Source organism: Polyergus mexicanus, unplaced genomic scaffold (assembly GCF_030449975.1).
Source record: "Polyergus mexicanus isolate NDT 795.1 unplaced genomic scaffold, iyPolMexi1.0 SCAF_13, whole genome shotgun sequence".
In the NCBI taxonomy this organism is placed as follows: Eukaryota; Metazoa; Arthropoda; class Insecta; order Hymenoptera; family Formicidae; genus Polyergus; species Polyergus mexicanus.
In genome coordinates this window covers 6589336-6607091 of record NW_027223333.1, presented here as the reverse complement: position 1 = coordinate 6607091, position 17756 = coordinate 6589336, and the positions used below count along the sequence as shown (strand labels likewise).

At 33.0% G+C, this 17756-nt stretch overlaps 2 protein-coding genes across 6 annotated transcripts in view; one reads left to right on the top strand and one right to left on the bottom strand.

Moving 5' to 3' along the window:
* Nucleotides 1–17756, top strand: part of LOC138938725 (pre-piRNA 3'-exonuclease trimmer) — a 120799-nt gene that overhangs the window by 95454 nt on the left and 7589 nt on the right. The gene's annotated exons all lie outside the window — the stretch shown is intronic.
* On the bottom strand, nucleotides 34–17567 carry LOC138938724 (uncharacterized). 3 transcript variants are annotated; one of them, XM_070305923.1, is made up of 10 exons: nucleotides 10448–10634; nucleotides 8897–9082; nucleotides 7927–8026; nucleotides 6179–6299; nucleotides 4759–4969; nucleotides 4030–4425; nucleotides 3203–3562; nucleotides 2083–2388; nucleotides 712–927; nucleotides 34–310 (listed from the first exon to the last, which is right to left on the bottom strand). In XM_070305923.1, exons 2-10 carry the CDS (start codon nucleotides 9021–9023, stop codon nucleotides 159–161), a joined length of 1989 nt encoding a protein of 662 aa, XP_070162024.1. In that variant the 5' UTR covers nucleotides 9024–9082; nucleotides 10448–10634; the 3' UTR covers nucleotides 34–158. The 3 variants fall into 3 exon arrangements, with proteins under 3 accessions (XP_070162024.1, XP_070162025.1, XP_070162023.1); XM_070305924.1 differs by lacking the exons at nucleotides 8897–9082; nucleotides 10448–10634 and adding an exon at nucleotides 17389–17567; XM_070305922.1 differs by lacking the exon at nucleotides 10448–10634 and having other exon boundaries at nucleotides 8897–10070.

Genomic DNA, 17756 nt, shown 5'->3' with positions numbered 1-17756 from the left:
GCGAAATTGACGGGAGCAATTTAGATGCATAGGTCGATGTGTAACTCGATATTTATTCGTAAAAAAATCATAAATTTTAGTCCACGTATATATAGGCCCGCGCGTCTCTATCGTTATATACAATTATATACATGTTTAACTTAAGCGGTTATAACAGTCTATATAAGGAAGTAGTCGGGTCCGACGAAGGATCCGCACTTGGGAAAGTCCTGTGGAGCAGGCATCATGTCGCTAGATTCCCCGACTTGTAGAACAACATCCAAACCACGAGTCCAATCAGCCGCGTGCTCATCACGCAACATCCAATAACCTGCAGAATTATGTGAAAGTGAGGGATCTTGAGTAATTTCATTGATTTAATGAGCAAGCGTTGCTGTTATATTGTATATATACTATAAGCGCTTCCTTGCGTTTCAACCAGATTAGTTATCGATATTGGAATGTTCGACAAATTTCGAGTCGATTTTTCTCAACAAAATTACCGGAGAACGTCATTATTCGTTATAATTTGTAAAAATGTCGATTTTTTTACTATCCATTGAACATTTTATTACATTAGCGAAAAACTTTTTATTTTTAATCGCTAAAAATATTTTGATGGATCTCGATATTTTCATAAAATTTTTTTATCCCTCCCGTTTATTTGTGAAGAAATATAAATTAACTATTTATTTAATTAAAACACTTATACGTTGATGAACGAAGATTTACCTGGATTGTCGGCTTTAAATCGCAACGCCACGGCACCGAACTTGGGCACGACGATAGTATCCTTAGTCGGCGCGCAGTCGAGATTTCGCACGAACAGTTGCTTCCTCTCGTCGAGTTTCTTCACCTCCTGCAGCGACATACTTCGACCGAAATGCCTCGCGCCCACCATGTAAAAACTGTAGCCGTGTAAATGGTAAACCAGATCGCTCAGACCGCCTATAGCAAAGCGATGATTTATTAATTCCCGAATAAATAGAATCTTTTTATCATAAAATCAAAACAGCATTCACGAATGAAAATTAATAATTAAATTATTGGATATAAAAAGATTCCTGACAAAGATAGACCTAATAGATCCGAAAGTCGTCATTAAATAGATCGACAGAAATATAATTTGACGAGAAATATAAAAAATCAATGGATTTTCCTATTTGCAAAGTTTTATAAAGAAGGCTGATTATTTCTCGCCCTGTTATCGGAAAAGTCTCGGAGGATTCTTTTTTAGCTGACGCAAAAACATATTGCGAGTAGTCGCGATAAGGCATCAAATATCGTGCTTAAAGAGAGAAATAATATACACCTCGCTGTGGAAATGATTTATGAAGATGGAACAATGGAAAAACAATAATTGAGTTTTAGTAAATGCCGGCTAATGCGAAATATGAATGAAGGACATCAAGATATCTTAATCGATATTACGCTCTATTGTGCGCTAACGTTTCCTCTTATCTCATTCATATTATCCATTCATATTATTGTAAGATTATCCCAAATATTACATGGCATTGATTAATAATTACGTAATAATTCATATACACAATGAGTCTCTATATACAATCTTGCGTAGAAGATTATATTTTTTTATTCGATTAATCTTTTGCATTAATATATCCAACAAATTTATTTTTAATCATAAAATGATCTCTGGAATATTGATCGTGTGTGAATATGAAAATTTGTTTAATGAAATTCAACACATCACATATATTATCTTTTTATAATATTTTTAGATTTGAAAATTGGCACAACATCGTTTCTAATCTATATAGGAAAATTTAGTACACGATTCTATCCCCTCATATAGCGAAGAAAATATAATATTGATAAATATTATATTATCGTATAAAGCCTCATACGAAATGCATTGAATATTGCTCGCGCAGATAAAGGATCTATTTTTTATCGATATTTCTTAGATTTTATATATAAAGTACTGGGTTTCGAGCGAAGGTGAAAAGAGAAAAGTAAAGGAATTACAAGAGAGGAGAGAATGTAAAAAACCCGAATAAACGTGACCGGGACACGAGATGCTCGTGATCACGTTGCACAATTACGTTTGTATTTTGATCACGCTCAAACGAAATTAATTACCCTGATCCAGGAAAATAATCTCGACGGTCGCCCCGAGCGGTATGCGACGCACGTGTACGCACTCGCACATGTTGCTCACACCACTGCTGGCGCCGTCACCGATCGGACGGCATCGACGTCGCGACACTGTGTCATTATTCTCGTTGCGAGCATTATCGGCATCGTCGTCGTCGTCGTCGTCGTCGTTGTGGTTGGAGCATATTATATCCGGCGACACATCGCCACCCTGGGTTAACAGTGGCGATGACGGAAACGTGAAAGTAGAGTTGTTCACGTTTAACACTCGCGTTTCCGTCCCGCTGTTACCTAAAAGAACAAAAAATTAAATAATCTCTCGTGCCGTGATTAGATACCGAATTTAAATTATTCGATATCTCTTAATACGATTTTAATGGTGTGTCATTTTCACGGCTTACATCAGATGGTGAGCATCCGGAGATCTTTTCTTTTTACGCAAATGATTAGAAGAAATTGAAGCCGTTACGCGGTACTTTACTAGCAGTCAAATATTTTTAAGCAAATTTAGCACCAATTTTCCCACAAGGAAAATTTCGCAAAAAAACAATATATGTCGCAATCTTTTTATTTTCTATATATGATGTTCTTATAATCTGAAATTTCAAATAAAAATTTTGTTTCGACCAAATTGGTATAAATTTAAGAAAATAAAAGATGATATATTTTTCAAATTTAATTCGCTCTCAGCTATGTTAATAATTTTTTTATTACTCGTCTTATGTTAAGCATTCGGAGACCGAGTAGGGATAAACTTCTAATCCATCAAAAAGTTAACGATGATGCTCAACAGACGTACGAAAAGATTTACGAGAAAAATAATAGCGGGGTGAAAGCGCTTGTACTCGACCCGGATACATCGCATTATTATGTGCGCTAAATATAATCGGTAGCAAAATTTTAATAACACGGAACGCGTTTGCACGGTGAATGTAAAAGTGGCGAAACTTACACATAGTAGAGAATTTTTAATCAGGCGATTATACTCGCTCGCGTTAACTAATGCTTATTGCAATTACGGTTGCATTGCGCGCGATTGCGATTTAATTAATTGTATTTTCACTTCTCGTCTGTCACGTCATTTTTTTCTTTTCTTGATACACACCTATCAGTTCCGTTGCTTGCATCTTGTAATTAATTGGCAGATACATCGTCACGTCCATTCTGGGCATAGCTAGGAATCGCGGCATTTTGCGCATATTCTGGATATCCATGACGCACAAGCTCCCTTGTCCGCCGCACTCGACAGGATTTGTCGTCACGGCCAACCGGTTCGTCCCTATCTCGTCGATATCCTGCTGATCGATAATTTCCGCCGTTGCCGCCGGAATGTCCGAACTGCCTTTATAGTTGAGCATGGCCGCGCCATTTATCGTGCTTGCTCCGCATTCTTTCGCAGTATGTACGTTCATCCAGTAGGAAGCGACGCGTTTGCTCGCTTTGAGAACGAAATCCGCCCTTTCACCTTTAACGAATATTAAAGATCGTTCGTCATTCTCGGCGCAGCTCGATGGAAATTGCGAGATATCGAGTAAAAGCTTGCTTTCCGCGAATAACATTGAATTATCATCATGTCGATTTTATATTTGGAATTTTCGATCATAATCTTCTTATAAATCTCGATAAAAGTGAAAGTTGCAAAGCACGCTACTTGAGATCTGGTATTCGAGAACGGAAACAATGGAGGAGAAAATAAGCGCCATCAAACGAGAAAGATAAATTTAGAGCTGAATTACAATCTATGTGAGCAGCGTAAAATGTTTTCAAAGTATAAAAAATATAACCAAAAGAATTCTAAACACATTCAAAATTATTCAATTAAACGTGTTTGACTTTTTTTCCCGAAGATAACAGAATTCCCGTTAAGTAAAACCCACATCTATCGCGAATTACCGCATAGAGATTCCGGGAAGGTATTAACGGGATTCAGACCTTTTGCCAGAGTAATCGAAGTAACTTGCCGCGGCTCGATAGGATGCCCATCAAATGCAATCAAGAGAAGCGTGTGACCGTCGATGAAAAGCGTTACTGGACATGCACCGGCGCCTCCGGCATTAGCGATGCGGAATCTATGACGTCGTCCCGGAATAACGGTGAATGTGTTTAGGGGAACCATGGATCCGTTAGATTGACGACCTCTTCCATTGATCAGAAGAATCGCCGGCTTTACGTGACCTTGATTAAACGATACTTCCGGCGAATGTTGCCAGTGGGTCACCAGAACCACGTGATTAGGGTCGTCGATGTCGTAAAGGGCGCGATGGGGCTCCCGAAGGTCCGCTTGTTTCACGATCAATGATCCGAAAATGCCGTTGGTGACATCAGCGCCTGGATTTTTTTTTTTTTTTTTTTATAAATAAATCGATCAATTTATATACGTCAATTATCGTGTGATTCATTTTATTTCATGGAATAATGATATTAATAAATAATATCAAGTCATGGACAATATAACAATATTGAAACATTAAATGCATCATATGCGATTAAATTTAATTTATAAAACATTTATATTATAAATAAAAAGAAACATGTTTTTCTAAATATCAAAATTTTTAATTTTAAACTTGAAAAACAAATTTAAGTCTCACCGAGTTAATAAATGAGGTAAAATTTCTAAATATTTTTTCAATCTGTTTTACATATAAAATAAGTGACAACCTGCATGTGCATGCCAGAGATGGGTGCCGGGACTGGAGGCACGAAATTTATATTGGAAAGTGGTGTAACTCGGTATTGGGCATTGCGTGATCAACGGTACGCCGTCCATGTAAGGCATCTCCATTTGCGTTTGTCCACGCCAATGTACCGCTACTGCTTTACCCGGAAGGCGATTAATGACGTCTACTACTAGGATATCGTTTTCACAAACCTGTAAAAGCGTAAACCTGTCTGGAAGTTGCTAATTAATCACACATTACCCGTCGTAAATCTTCGAGAATCTTTACCGGGACATTAAAACGTGCATGCTACTAAAGCAATTGTAGTTAGCGTTTCAATTTTGCCGTCAAGAATATGAATGTATTTTATAATTTTATAATAATTATATTTTATTTTATTATATTTAATTATATTTTATTCTTTATTAATTATATTATATGGTATAATAATTTTCTAAAAGAAAAGAAATTTTTTAAAAATTAGAATTTGATATAAAACTGATGAAAAAAATTGCACGCGTATTACTTGATTCTATAAAATCTGGATTTAGAATTTAGATTTAATCAACATTTCTAAAGCTTCGCAGCGTTTACGAGGAGGATCAATTAGAGACCCAGCGAAACTCGCTTCACTTCAAAGTGTTCATTTAGTTAACCGAGACACATGCGCGAGATTATTTCCATGTGTTCAAGCAACGCAATTAATTATCAAAACTTTATATTGTATACGTGTTTCAATTACCACGCGAATTAATTTTAATACAAAATAGAAGTTCAATTAAAGAGCGCTGATTGCAAATGAAGGTATATTTGCATCGGCAAAATCACGTGGATCAAATCACAAGTTCAGAGATATATCATTTTAATGCAATCTTTCTGTGAAATTATAGCAATGATAATAAAGCGAGAGGACATTCGGATAAAATAAAATTAATTGTACATTATCGATTAATAGTTTTAAAATATCCTGATTTTTGATGTGTAAAATTCAAAATATATTTGATGTTATATTAAACTCTAAATTCATTTTTTGCTTTTGCATCTCAAATCATAATAGCAGAATTATAAAAAAAATATAGTTTTATATTATGTATTTCAAATCATCACATATATATACACATTAAAATAATATATTATTATTATCTTATTATATAATTTATTATTATTATATATATTAACACATTCTCTTCGAGAGATAAGGTATATCGTCTTTTTACATGTTATCAAAGTCATCCGAAGCAAATCAAATCAAATTTTTTCGATTTTTTTTTAATCGCGTTAATATAACATTATAAGAAAACTCAAATTAAAAAAAGAGTATAGAAAGGCAATATCGACGCTTGCGGTGAATTTTGTTGAGTTTCAAGCAGTAAGTGTAACGCATTCGGGCTATTGATCGATGGTGTATATCGAGGTCATACCTGAATACTGGGTCCTGGCATTTGACGATTGGCCGTAAGGATTCCCCGTCTCTGTCCATCCGCGGAAACACAATGCTTGTCTAAGCAGGCAGTCTGATTCAATGGACAATCCCCGCATGATCTGTAAGGAACTTGCGTAAAATCGCGATTTCTAGCACTATAATGTATATTTTGCCAAACAGATCGAACTGCCGTATCTTGTATCTGTTGTATCTTTTATCGAAAGTAAAAGTGCAGATCTGTGAAATGATACGTTTTACCGCAATTTTCCGCATAAAGCTTTGGATGCAATTTCTTATCTATATATTTCATATAGATATATAAATCATCTACCATCGACTTTTTATAGATATAAACGAAGAGTATGAAGAAACCATAATTATAATTTGAGAAAAAAATCATACAAGCTCTCAGCTATAAATAAGACATCTACATATATAAATAGCGTGAATGATTCGAGAATATGTAAGTAAAAGAGAACAAATAGTGTATTATTCAATAGCGGATCTTTGCACGGCTTTATTTAGGCTTAGCAAATAACTGCCGATTCGGTCTTCTTCGGTTCGCTTAACTACGCAGTATTATTACCCGGCACGATTCTCATTTTGAACGTTGATTTCGACAGGACGGCGTACGGTTGATCGTAAGAGTTTTTCGTATTATACCGGTTAAGAATTGCATAACGGTTATGTCGCATCGACGAATCCGAAACCGAGCGTTATGCTCCCGTAATAGTTGCATAGTTAAACGTAATGCAGCAGTGTAACGATGTTGCACACGGTGTTGCAATCGCAAAAACGAACTGTTTTCATAATGTAATAATTATTTCACATCGCGTACGTGACGTGAAATGCAACTTCCCTCGCGGTTGCACGAGATCTTGCATATTTTTTACCGCTTACCTACATAAAAAAAGGAAACGGAGTGTTTATAATGTAGTCATTTTTCGCGAAATGCGCGTAACGAGAAATGCAACTTCCTTCGCGTGAGTTGATTACGATCTTATGCACTTCTTTATTACACGAGGAAACTTTCTCTTTAGAATTCGCCTCTCTTCGCGCGCGCGTTCTCTCAAGCAACGTTCGGACAAGCAACATTAGCAAAAAATCAAAATTAATATTTTATTATAAAAGCAATAAATAATATGACTTTAATTTAATTTAATTAATATAATGCTTTTATAACCTTGATCTGCTATAGCAAAGACCCAATTATGAATAAATATTTGATAAAATAGTAGTAGTGGAACATTACGCAACATTGTTCGCAACATATAACTTCGACGTAATCTACACGACGTAACCTTCGTATCTAATTTGCTCTCAAGAGTTGATTTTTCTATTTCCATAATAGATGCTTAGATTAAATGAAACTGGTAAAATCTGATATTAGCTATCCGAAACATTCATAAATTAAATATTTGATTTCTTCAAACAAAGATTTTTGAAAAATTGTTGAAAAAATATATTATAATATATAAAATATCTATTAAAGAAATACAAATAGAAAAAAATATTTGACGCAAGAATCCGGGAATCCGACATGTATTAAAACATAGATAGCCTGATGAAAAGCGTTATAATCAGTTGAGTTGAAAGTCTGCATGCAGATGAGACGAGTCACGCGACTTGACCTTTTCTGACGTGTGTATTTATAATGAAGTTCTTCTTTCATTTTATGCGCGCTTAGATTAAATTTTTACAAAATGAATGTAACTGAGAAAAAATATAATTGGATCATTGACTTACTTGCTGAGTGATTGGAAGACTTCTAACGTGAGTTTCACCCGGCAGATCATAGGCCAGTCCAAGTGATGACATGGTCTATCGCAGGATAGGAATGTTTGTTCTGAAAAAGAACGGAAAGAATGAGAAAGAAAAAAATCATTTTGACGCGACGAAAGTAGTTTTCCTTCTCGTCCATCAAGCAAGAAAAAATGCAAGTAGACAAGCAGCAAAGATGAAAGTACTATTTAGAAAGTACTATTTAGTAAAACAAAGCTAATGATGCGCGCACATATATATTATGGCATACACATCAATGTTGCAGCAGATTAGAAAGAAGCGCGAAAATGCTCTTCGCGCATTATTATTTCATCATCTGACATTTATCTTCATTATAAATTTTGAAGCTAACTCTGATTAATAAGATAAATTATTACAATTCAATGCCTAATGAATTTCGTGGCATTCAAGTAAAATAATTTATGTCATTAATATATATTTACTTTAAAAGATGTATTCTGTTTAAAACTTTAGACGATGTATAAAAAAAATTTGAGAAAGCAAAAGACCTACATAGGATATGCGATGCATAAATAAAATTATAAGCAATTTCCTATCGCAAATTATATAAATTGTTTGAAATGAATCTTTATGAAAGTTGCATTAAATTTACGTAACTTTTGCACGGTAAGATTGCATGTCATCGCGCATATGTCAAAACCACGAATGTGCAATTTTGTAGTTTCGAGTTATTACAATTTAAAGATTTAATTCGCTCCGAAAAATCAAGTTCTTGTTTTATTCTTATAATTCCCTTAAATTATTCAAGCACTATGCATAATATTTACATTATGTTGCATTAGTACCATTAATATTTAAATAAATATTACACATTGATGATTATGTGGCACAGAATAGTTGCACATTCGTAGTTTTGGTACAAAAACGACGATGTGTTAATTTTAATTTTGACAAAATAACTATTTCAACTTACTAGGCCTGTAATTATTAATATGCAAAAATGTCGCCGCAGCTACGATCATAGTTACGACCACGAGACATCGTAAAACATACGTGGTCGGAGTGGCCACGTGACGGTGAGCGGACTTTGAAGAATACATCGCCTACCAACGTTGTTATATAACAATAACAGGCGGTGAGGATATTCATTCCCCGTGAGCTTCAAAAATTGATGAATTTTGGATGAAATATTTATGCGAGTAATTAATCTTTATAAAAGAAATATGTGTCGATTAAATCAATTGTACGCGCAAATTAGTACGCGTACAATTATTGAGTAGTATTCGATGTATTCAATTGACAAGAGAAATGTATCATAGATTTCTACCAATAAATAAGAGAAAATTTTTTTGAGATTGGATCTAAGACTCTTTGTTGCTTTCAAGCTTCAAGCAAAGTGTTGATGTCAAGGATAATAAAATGGAAAAGTTAACGCCGAGAAAGCCGACCGTAAAGATAAAAGAGAAGCCGTTTGTATTATACAAACGAGATTGAAAGTTGAATTGTTGTTTAGATATCCTTTTGAGTCAAATTCTTTCTAGTGTCAGTCTCCAAAAGCGTTCATCAATCAATTTTTGCGAGACAGATGAATGAAGATTAAATTTGAAGTAATGATTAATCATAATAATAACGGAGGCTGTTTATCACTCATTAACACACATTGCCAGGATATTCTGAATTTGGGTATGTGTGTGTGTGTGTGATTATAGCTACGAATGTTAATTTATTAAAAAATTATATAACAAAATTATATAATCAATGATAGTATATAAGTAGCAATTATTGAAATATATACATTAAAGAAAAATATATATTATATTCTAAATTTGAATAATGAGTATAAAGAAAGAGAGAGACAAAAATCAACAAAATAATAAGATCAAGCACCACAACGTTTGTCTAATTGTTATTTCCGTTCTCTATTGCAGAATCATTATTACGTTAAAGTTATTTTATATATTACGTGGAAACTTGTATAATTTTCACATAACGCGTTTATAAACCAATTCAGTTACGCGTGTGATACATATCACCGGAATCACGCATCTCTGAAAGATATAATTAAAATTGAAAGTAAATTACTATTCACATTGTAGTTATTTCACCACAGAGATTTTTTTATAGTCTAGAAACAGATTGTACAAATATAAATAGAACGCATCTTTTTTTAATTATAAAATGTTATCAAAATTTATTATGGAAGTAATTCTAATATAAATTAATCGATCAACTCAATTCCTTACAATTTAATTCAATATTGCGGTATACTCATGATTTTTTAAATAAAGTTTATACTATAATTATCAATACGACAAATTTATAATATCTTGCAGATTTTTCAAATTTAAATTAATTTTATATATCTGGCAATATGATTCTTAAACGTGACAGATATAAATAATATAGATAAACGAGGATATATAGACAATGAGAAGGGAAGATATTCCCTGTCAATAACGATCATGTACAAAAGTAAAAAGAAATGTGTACGAAGAGATAAATATAGATATCTTTGTCACTGCACCACTGCGGACATTTACGTAGAGCCGGTATAACAAAATTACGGACACAGTCGCGCTCCCCGTCGACGACTGATGAGAATATCGAGCCCGAAATTCGTTGCTAGAATAGCGTTTCTCTCCCGCTCGCTCTCTCTCTCTCTCTCGCCGCTACGACGTTCCTTCTCTCTTCCTTATTGCCGAAGATCGAAACTGTTACTAGCAAAAAATGATCGAAGCTCATTTATTCGCGAGACTTATCCGCAGCGAAAGAAGAGAATTGGATCTTTGATTTTAAAAAAACGATCGAGACGCAAGAGAGATAAAAGTTGTAATAAATACAATACATTTACGATTACTTTACGAGCGTTTGTTATATAAACGTTTGAGGTCGTCTAAATTATGGCATGGCCTCCATTACATTTGGCTATATAATTTTCTATCTTTGAGCTCTGACTTAGTCCGTGGTTTTATTCGATTGCGTTGTCGTATCGATGATTGAAGAAGATTTTATTGGACAGAAATAAATTTTTGATAGCTGTCAAAGCTTCCCATTTCAACATATAAATTGCTTGTTTGCATTGTTACGAAATATTACTATTGTATATACATATATATATATATATATATATATATATATATATATATATATATATTACGAAGGCAAAGATAAATTAATTACGTCCGGATTCGAAATTATTGAGACGATAACTTTTAAATAAATTTTTAACAATGTAACATCTTTTATTTTATACAGTACGTTATTAAATAGACTTTTTCCAAACATGAGAAATATATAATTGAAATTAACCTTTACTTAATAAATTTTCTCTTTTAAACTTTAATTTTTTTACGTACTTATAAATATTTTAATAACTGCTATCATTATATATATTTACACACAGTAGAGATTCCTTATTGAAAACTTCTGCGAGTATAAAAAGAAGCACTAATAATGCTACTTGACTTTTACTGGCAACTCGTATTCGCGATGTTACATATCTCTTTCAAAGACTTTTTCCTATTCGCGAAAATGATTAATCGGCTGCCTCATCTGAAAGTAACAATGCATACGGACTCCCGATTGGCTTCGCATAACTACCCGACATGATAGTTTAATCCTACGACCAAAATGTACTCGAGTAGAAAGTATCAGAGAGTGCTCAACAACCAGAGGTCACCATTTATCAATAGCTGACGAAAAATTGAATAAGGGCTAATGGATGACAGAGGCATGACGATTTAAAAGCAAATATGGATGATTACGATCGAGACAAAATGACGGTCAGATCTCATAAATCACCGCACCACTGACAGTCGTCGACACGTAGACTAACGATCGCGACGTCGTCGCAGATACCGTCGCACCAAGTAGACAACTGACGAAAAAGTCCAATTTTGTTGCTACTCAGTCGTACAAACTATGACGCGTATCTTCCCTCTCCCGGGGGTCCGCGTCTCCAAAAAACAAAGTCATCTATATGCGACCGCTAGTTTTTTCTTTTTCTTTTTTTCTTTTCTTTTTTTTTTTGACCTATCCCCGCAATCGCAACAACGCGTCGAGTTTCACGCAGGCGAATTTGAAATATGTCAGAAACGGCATAACAGCGAGTGAAAGTTCGCCGGTGGGCCCGTCCTGAAGGCCCCTACCTATCATCATTCGCAATACGTCTGGGGACCTGTTCCATCTCTCTCAAAAGCCGGCTGCGTGAACACTTTCATCTCTCGACCTTTTCCCTTCTCCTCGATCCCCTCGGTCCAGCCAATATAGAGATTTCGCTTTCGCTGATGCCCACCGGATCAACTCTTACTCACATGGGCGGATAAAAACGATAATCATCGTGTTGCGGTCACTTCTCTATGGAAAGCAAGTGACGTTTTGCTTGTCGAGATCGAGAATATGCTTAAGCTCACGTTTATCGGTCATTCTCATTTAGATTGCAACATCGCTGCATATGGAACGGAACTTTCTAGAGAGAGAAGGATAATAAGACTTTTAATGTATTTAAGTCGATGAATATGCAGAAACTGGTACGATCTCGACGAGTTCAATTATTTGAATGTTGCAGCGAAATATATCTTGTCATATGATATTCGCATTACTTACAATTAAGCAAAAATTAGATTTATAGAAATAAACTATTCAATTCTCATACACATAATGCATATGAAACATGTAGTAGCTATATTAATAATGTCTTTCTTTCTTTTTTTTTTTTTGCACGTCATCTTAAAATATTTAATAAATATTAAAAATTTCTATTTGCAATAAAAAACAGTAAGAGTTAATCGCAAAATTAAATAACTTTCTTATAATAATCCTTCCTTATTCTTCCTAAATTATTTGAGATATTCAATTTAATTTCTAAATTTCTTTGTGTGTCTGCCAAGAATTTAAAGATTTATTTGTCGGCTATACTGATTTATAAGACAATTAAATTAAAATTATTAGATTTGCTAAAAAGAGAGTGTAAAAAAAAATTAAGTAAGAAATACATATATACAAAACAATTTAGTGAAATTAAATACAAGACGAACACATTCGTGAAACGACATGACTTTGCATTTCTATGAAAGCAGCAAGTTGCGATACAAGATAGTGGGAGGAAACGATTGCTGTTGGAATAACATCGGTTTGAACTTTTCTTTTACATTCTATAAGCATGTCGTAGGTAGCGATAAATGAAAAAAATAACGTGTATTGCAATACGGATTATTATGTTTCAACATGTTTAATCTGTCTATATTTTTTCCTCGCGAGTGTAATTTACCATATCAAATTATAAGGAATATATAATTTGTTCTCCTGCAAAGTATAAATGAATCTTTACCACAATGATTAATGTTACATAATATAATTGTGTGACAATTTAACCAAAGATTAAAAGGCAAAAAATGTAATAATGTTCTCCTATGTGCCACATATGCGATACATTCGATAACAAAATCTCATTATCTAAATCCGTAACGACATTTATGTTATCTAATTCATATTCAGTGTAACTGCCATTATATCGCGACGCCTTAAGTAGGTAACGACTTCCTAACTTCGCAAATAACAATTTGCTTAACTTTGTAAGTAACCGCGTTGTCACCCGCGCTGTCATAAATAATAATTTCAGATTTTATGCTTAGCACTCCGTTATGTTTATTAGCTTCTAGTTATAAAGCTGTGTATCAGGGAAAAATAATGCGATTCTTGATAATGCAATGATCAGATTTAAGATCTACTTTATCATATTCAAGTTATGGAACGATGTGACGCACAAAGTGGAATTACTTAATCATAAATCTATTAAACGATTATACACATATGTGTGTGAATGAAGCAAAACCCAATTATCTTGGAAAGTGAAAGATGTATCTTTAGTCTACCTACAGTCTGTTCTATGTTACTCATACTAGTTGTACCATTTTATTTTCGCTTGACAAAGCATTTTTCTCTATCGACAATAATTGTAAGTAGCGCTCGAGCGGAAATCTCTCAAGCTTAGAAATGTATTGCTCGATATCATTTCGCATCCTGCGTTTAATAGTTTTAACGATTTTTATGGATTATCAGGTAATCAAGACAATCCTATTTACCTTAGAGGCTTAGAGCGTTAGAAAGGAGATTAATAGGTGTGTATATGTACACGATAAAAAAATGTATAGATCGGTTATAAAAGAAAATGCTTTCAATTAAAGGGAAAATCGAATCATCTATTTTTTTTCTCATCGTCAGTATAGACGATCTCTGATTTTACTAATTTAAATTGGAAGTGTAAAACATAGCTGCTTTCATCGTAAAACACTGCTTCGTTACAAATTTATTGTTGTTTTTTATACTTTTGACATTATTTTATATATTCTTTTTTTTAATTTTTATATGTGTATTAAATGGCAATAGGCTTTATATAGTTTTGCATTATTTATCAAAATATTTTCGGATTGATATCCCGGAATTTGTTTTATTCCGATAGTTAAGAGATGGTCCTCTTCTTATTCTCTGTACGTATATTACGAGTAAAACGGCACATTTACCGTGTAATAATTGATGCTTTCACTTGTTTGCTTCGGCGGAACGCATCTCTCTCATATGCGTATTTCTCAGAATCCGGGAAATCCAGATAAATAAGAATCGCATGTATGTTTTACTAATATCACATTCTTATATATTTATTACATTTTTGCAGGAAGTATTCGAATCATGCGGAAATAGATTCGCGCGCGAGAATAGAATTGCGTTTATACATCAAAATAGCTGCGATTATCTTATTGTTCAACTATCACGATATAATTAGAAAAAGATTCACAATTATTAATTTATTTTAATTTATAATTATCATAAAGAGGATACCGTTCTTTGCGAGAACGAAATTATTATTCAAAAATTTGCATTTTTCTGGAAAATGCTAAATTCTTTATTGCAAATGCGATTTCACGAAAATTCTCACGTTTTCTAATCAGATACGAGTAAAATGATGTTAGCGACCGATTGGCATATATTTAATAGTTCACAAATTGTAATTAATATTGCTGCAGATAAAACATTCTACTAAAATTTACTATCAAAAAGCTGACGAGCAGTCAGACAGAGATAAATAAATCTCTGTGCCTGAGATGACAGATATTCTTTTGAAAAGAAGTAAAAGTGTAAAAGGCATTTAGAGCTAATGAAAAGACATTTATATTTAGACCGGCTGGTGTTACGTTTAAATGTTAATAAGAAATTCGATCACCTATTTCAAGCGGAAACAACGGCATCGTCGAAAAGCGAAATTATATATGTGGTCGCAACACCCCATACTTTCACGTTGTACTTTCGATTTGTATTGCGGTATATTTTGACGATGTTTATTACACGACGTGTGTGTTTCGTCTCTCTTCCCTATCATAATTAATCAGAAAGAAAGTTCATATGTGTAATGTGTGTAAACTCATTACATTATTCAATAAAACTGCAACAATAAATCATAAACAGAATTTTTGTCGCAGCTAACATTTGTAACATTTCCAGTAACATTTCTACGCTGAATTTAAAAGTAACAAAAATTATATTATATTATATTAAATTATATACATATATGTAACATGATATAACAATATAATATAAAGATTTTTCTTATTCTGTTGTTTGTGTAAAGATATATAAATTATATAGGTATGTATTAATATAAATACATAATTGTATGAAATTATAATCACATAAAAATCTTACGCGATGCAGAAAAACTAAAACTAATTAATCTGTTAGATGTGAGTAATAAAATGATAGTATTAAGAAAAAATTCAAAATTATGCTATTGTACAATAATAATTACGCTCCTGGTACAAAATGTATGAGGTATTTAAAGTGTTATTGAAACTAATTGTGAGCATACGTGCAAATATGTATGGAAGATAATTTAGAAAAGATAATTTCATAGTAGAAAAAAGATAATGTTAAGAAATCATTAATAGCACAAAGAGCGTCATGCTTATACACAAGTAAATGACTTTTAATAAGGTTCCATAAGGCACATCAATAAAAGTAGTGACACCAGAAGGCGCGATTTTTCTCCATGCGATTGTAAATATAAAGTATTATACATATATGTGTGTGTGTGTGTGTGTGTGTGTGTGTGTGTGTGTGTGTAAAATTTTTTATTCAACCTTTTTTATTTAATAAAAGCATATAATACCAAAATTTTTTTATGACACAAAATAAGGGTTATATAAACAATTATTTATAAGTAAAATAACGATTTTTTTAATTTCTGCAAATTTACAAAAAAAAGAAAAAAAGAAAAATTACTGTACATTTACAATAATAGAGAGATATAATTAATTTGGTTGGTCGATTATGTATTGTCTCCATCTGATTTTTATTTTTATGATGATCAGAATAAAAATATTTAAAAAGATTTTATATTACATGGTGAAAATTCGAAAAAAAGCTTCTTTTGTTCTTCTTCTTTATTTGTTTTCCATCATCCAATACCAACCATTAATAATGACGCTTGAAAGCATAACAGTTAATTTAGCATAACGTGTTCCAAGAGACAATATCTCGCATATATTACAACTGATAAATAACAATTGCGGTCAGCATCGTTGGCAAAGAGATTGATTCTTATTAAAAGAGACATACTGTACATAACTGTAAATCTTAATTTGAGGACATTCACCTTTTATATAGAGGTTCAATTTGCTATTTCAAACAATCTTCGTGGCTATTATAGAATGAATTTTAAATTTAAGTCAATTTATTATAAAGCTTCTAGCAATTCACGATTAGAGTATTAGTCGTTCATCTGCCATTCTAGTCTTCCATATCTGTTTACACACACACATATACAAACACACACACACAATCTTGATGTGAGTCGATAAGAAGAGAAAGTTTCTATAAATTTTCTCCAATTATTATATTTTTTATTATATTATTTTATATTTGAAATCAAAGTATTTGCTTCTATAAAAAAATTGTAAGCAAATAACTAGAATAAGTAATAAATATGAAGAAAAAAGACATAATTTTTCTATAAGCGAATATATATAAATCATAAGTACGCAAGATCTTGACGAATCTTGAAGTTAAAAAAAAAAAAAAAAAAAGATTATAATTTTAAATATAAGACACAGTTTACTATTTTAATCAATGATATATGTATATTATGGTATATGTATATAATATATATATATATATATATATATATATCAATTAATTTCATTATATGTATAAACAGTTCATTACAACATTCATTATATAAACAGTTTTTGAAATTATTTTATCTGGCATTTTTTCTTAATTTACGTACGTACCTAACGTCAAAAATTGATTACGCCAATCGTAATTGCGTAAACTGATCTAAGACTTTAATATGAAACGAATCGTTCCGTGGAAAATCGTTTGCACGATCGGAATAGATGTTTTACCTTCCGTTATACGAACGAGCGCATCTATTTCATTTTTACTACTATGACATAATTATCGACGACTCACCTGGTATGGGCGTGAAGTAGATAATGGTTGCGACCACGGAACCGAGCCCGATAAAGATCCCGAATCTGAAGAGCATGGTGCTCGAGATAATCAGTGCCGAGGTAGGCGCAAGAGCGTGGAGAAGCAAGCGAGTGTCGGACTGATCTGTGTCGTGGCTCTAGACATACTAGCACCGCTCAAGCAAGTTCATTGCCAAGGAGAGAGAGTCGATTCCCGATTAAAAGAAAAATCTTGCAAGTGAAGCATTATAACGCGTTTGTACTGTGTTCATGCCGTGTGTCAAATCTTTAATGATGGAGGCATGTCCATCATGATTATCTACACGTGGGTGGATGAATGTCTCCCCGGCATCATTCTGATATCTGCCA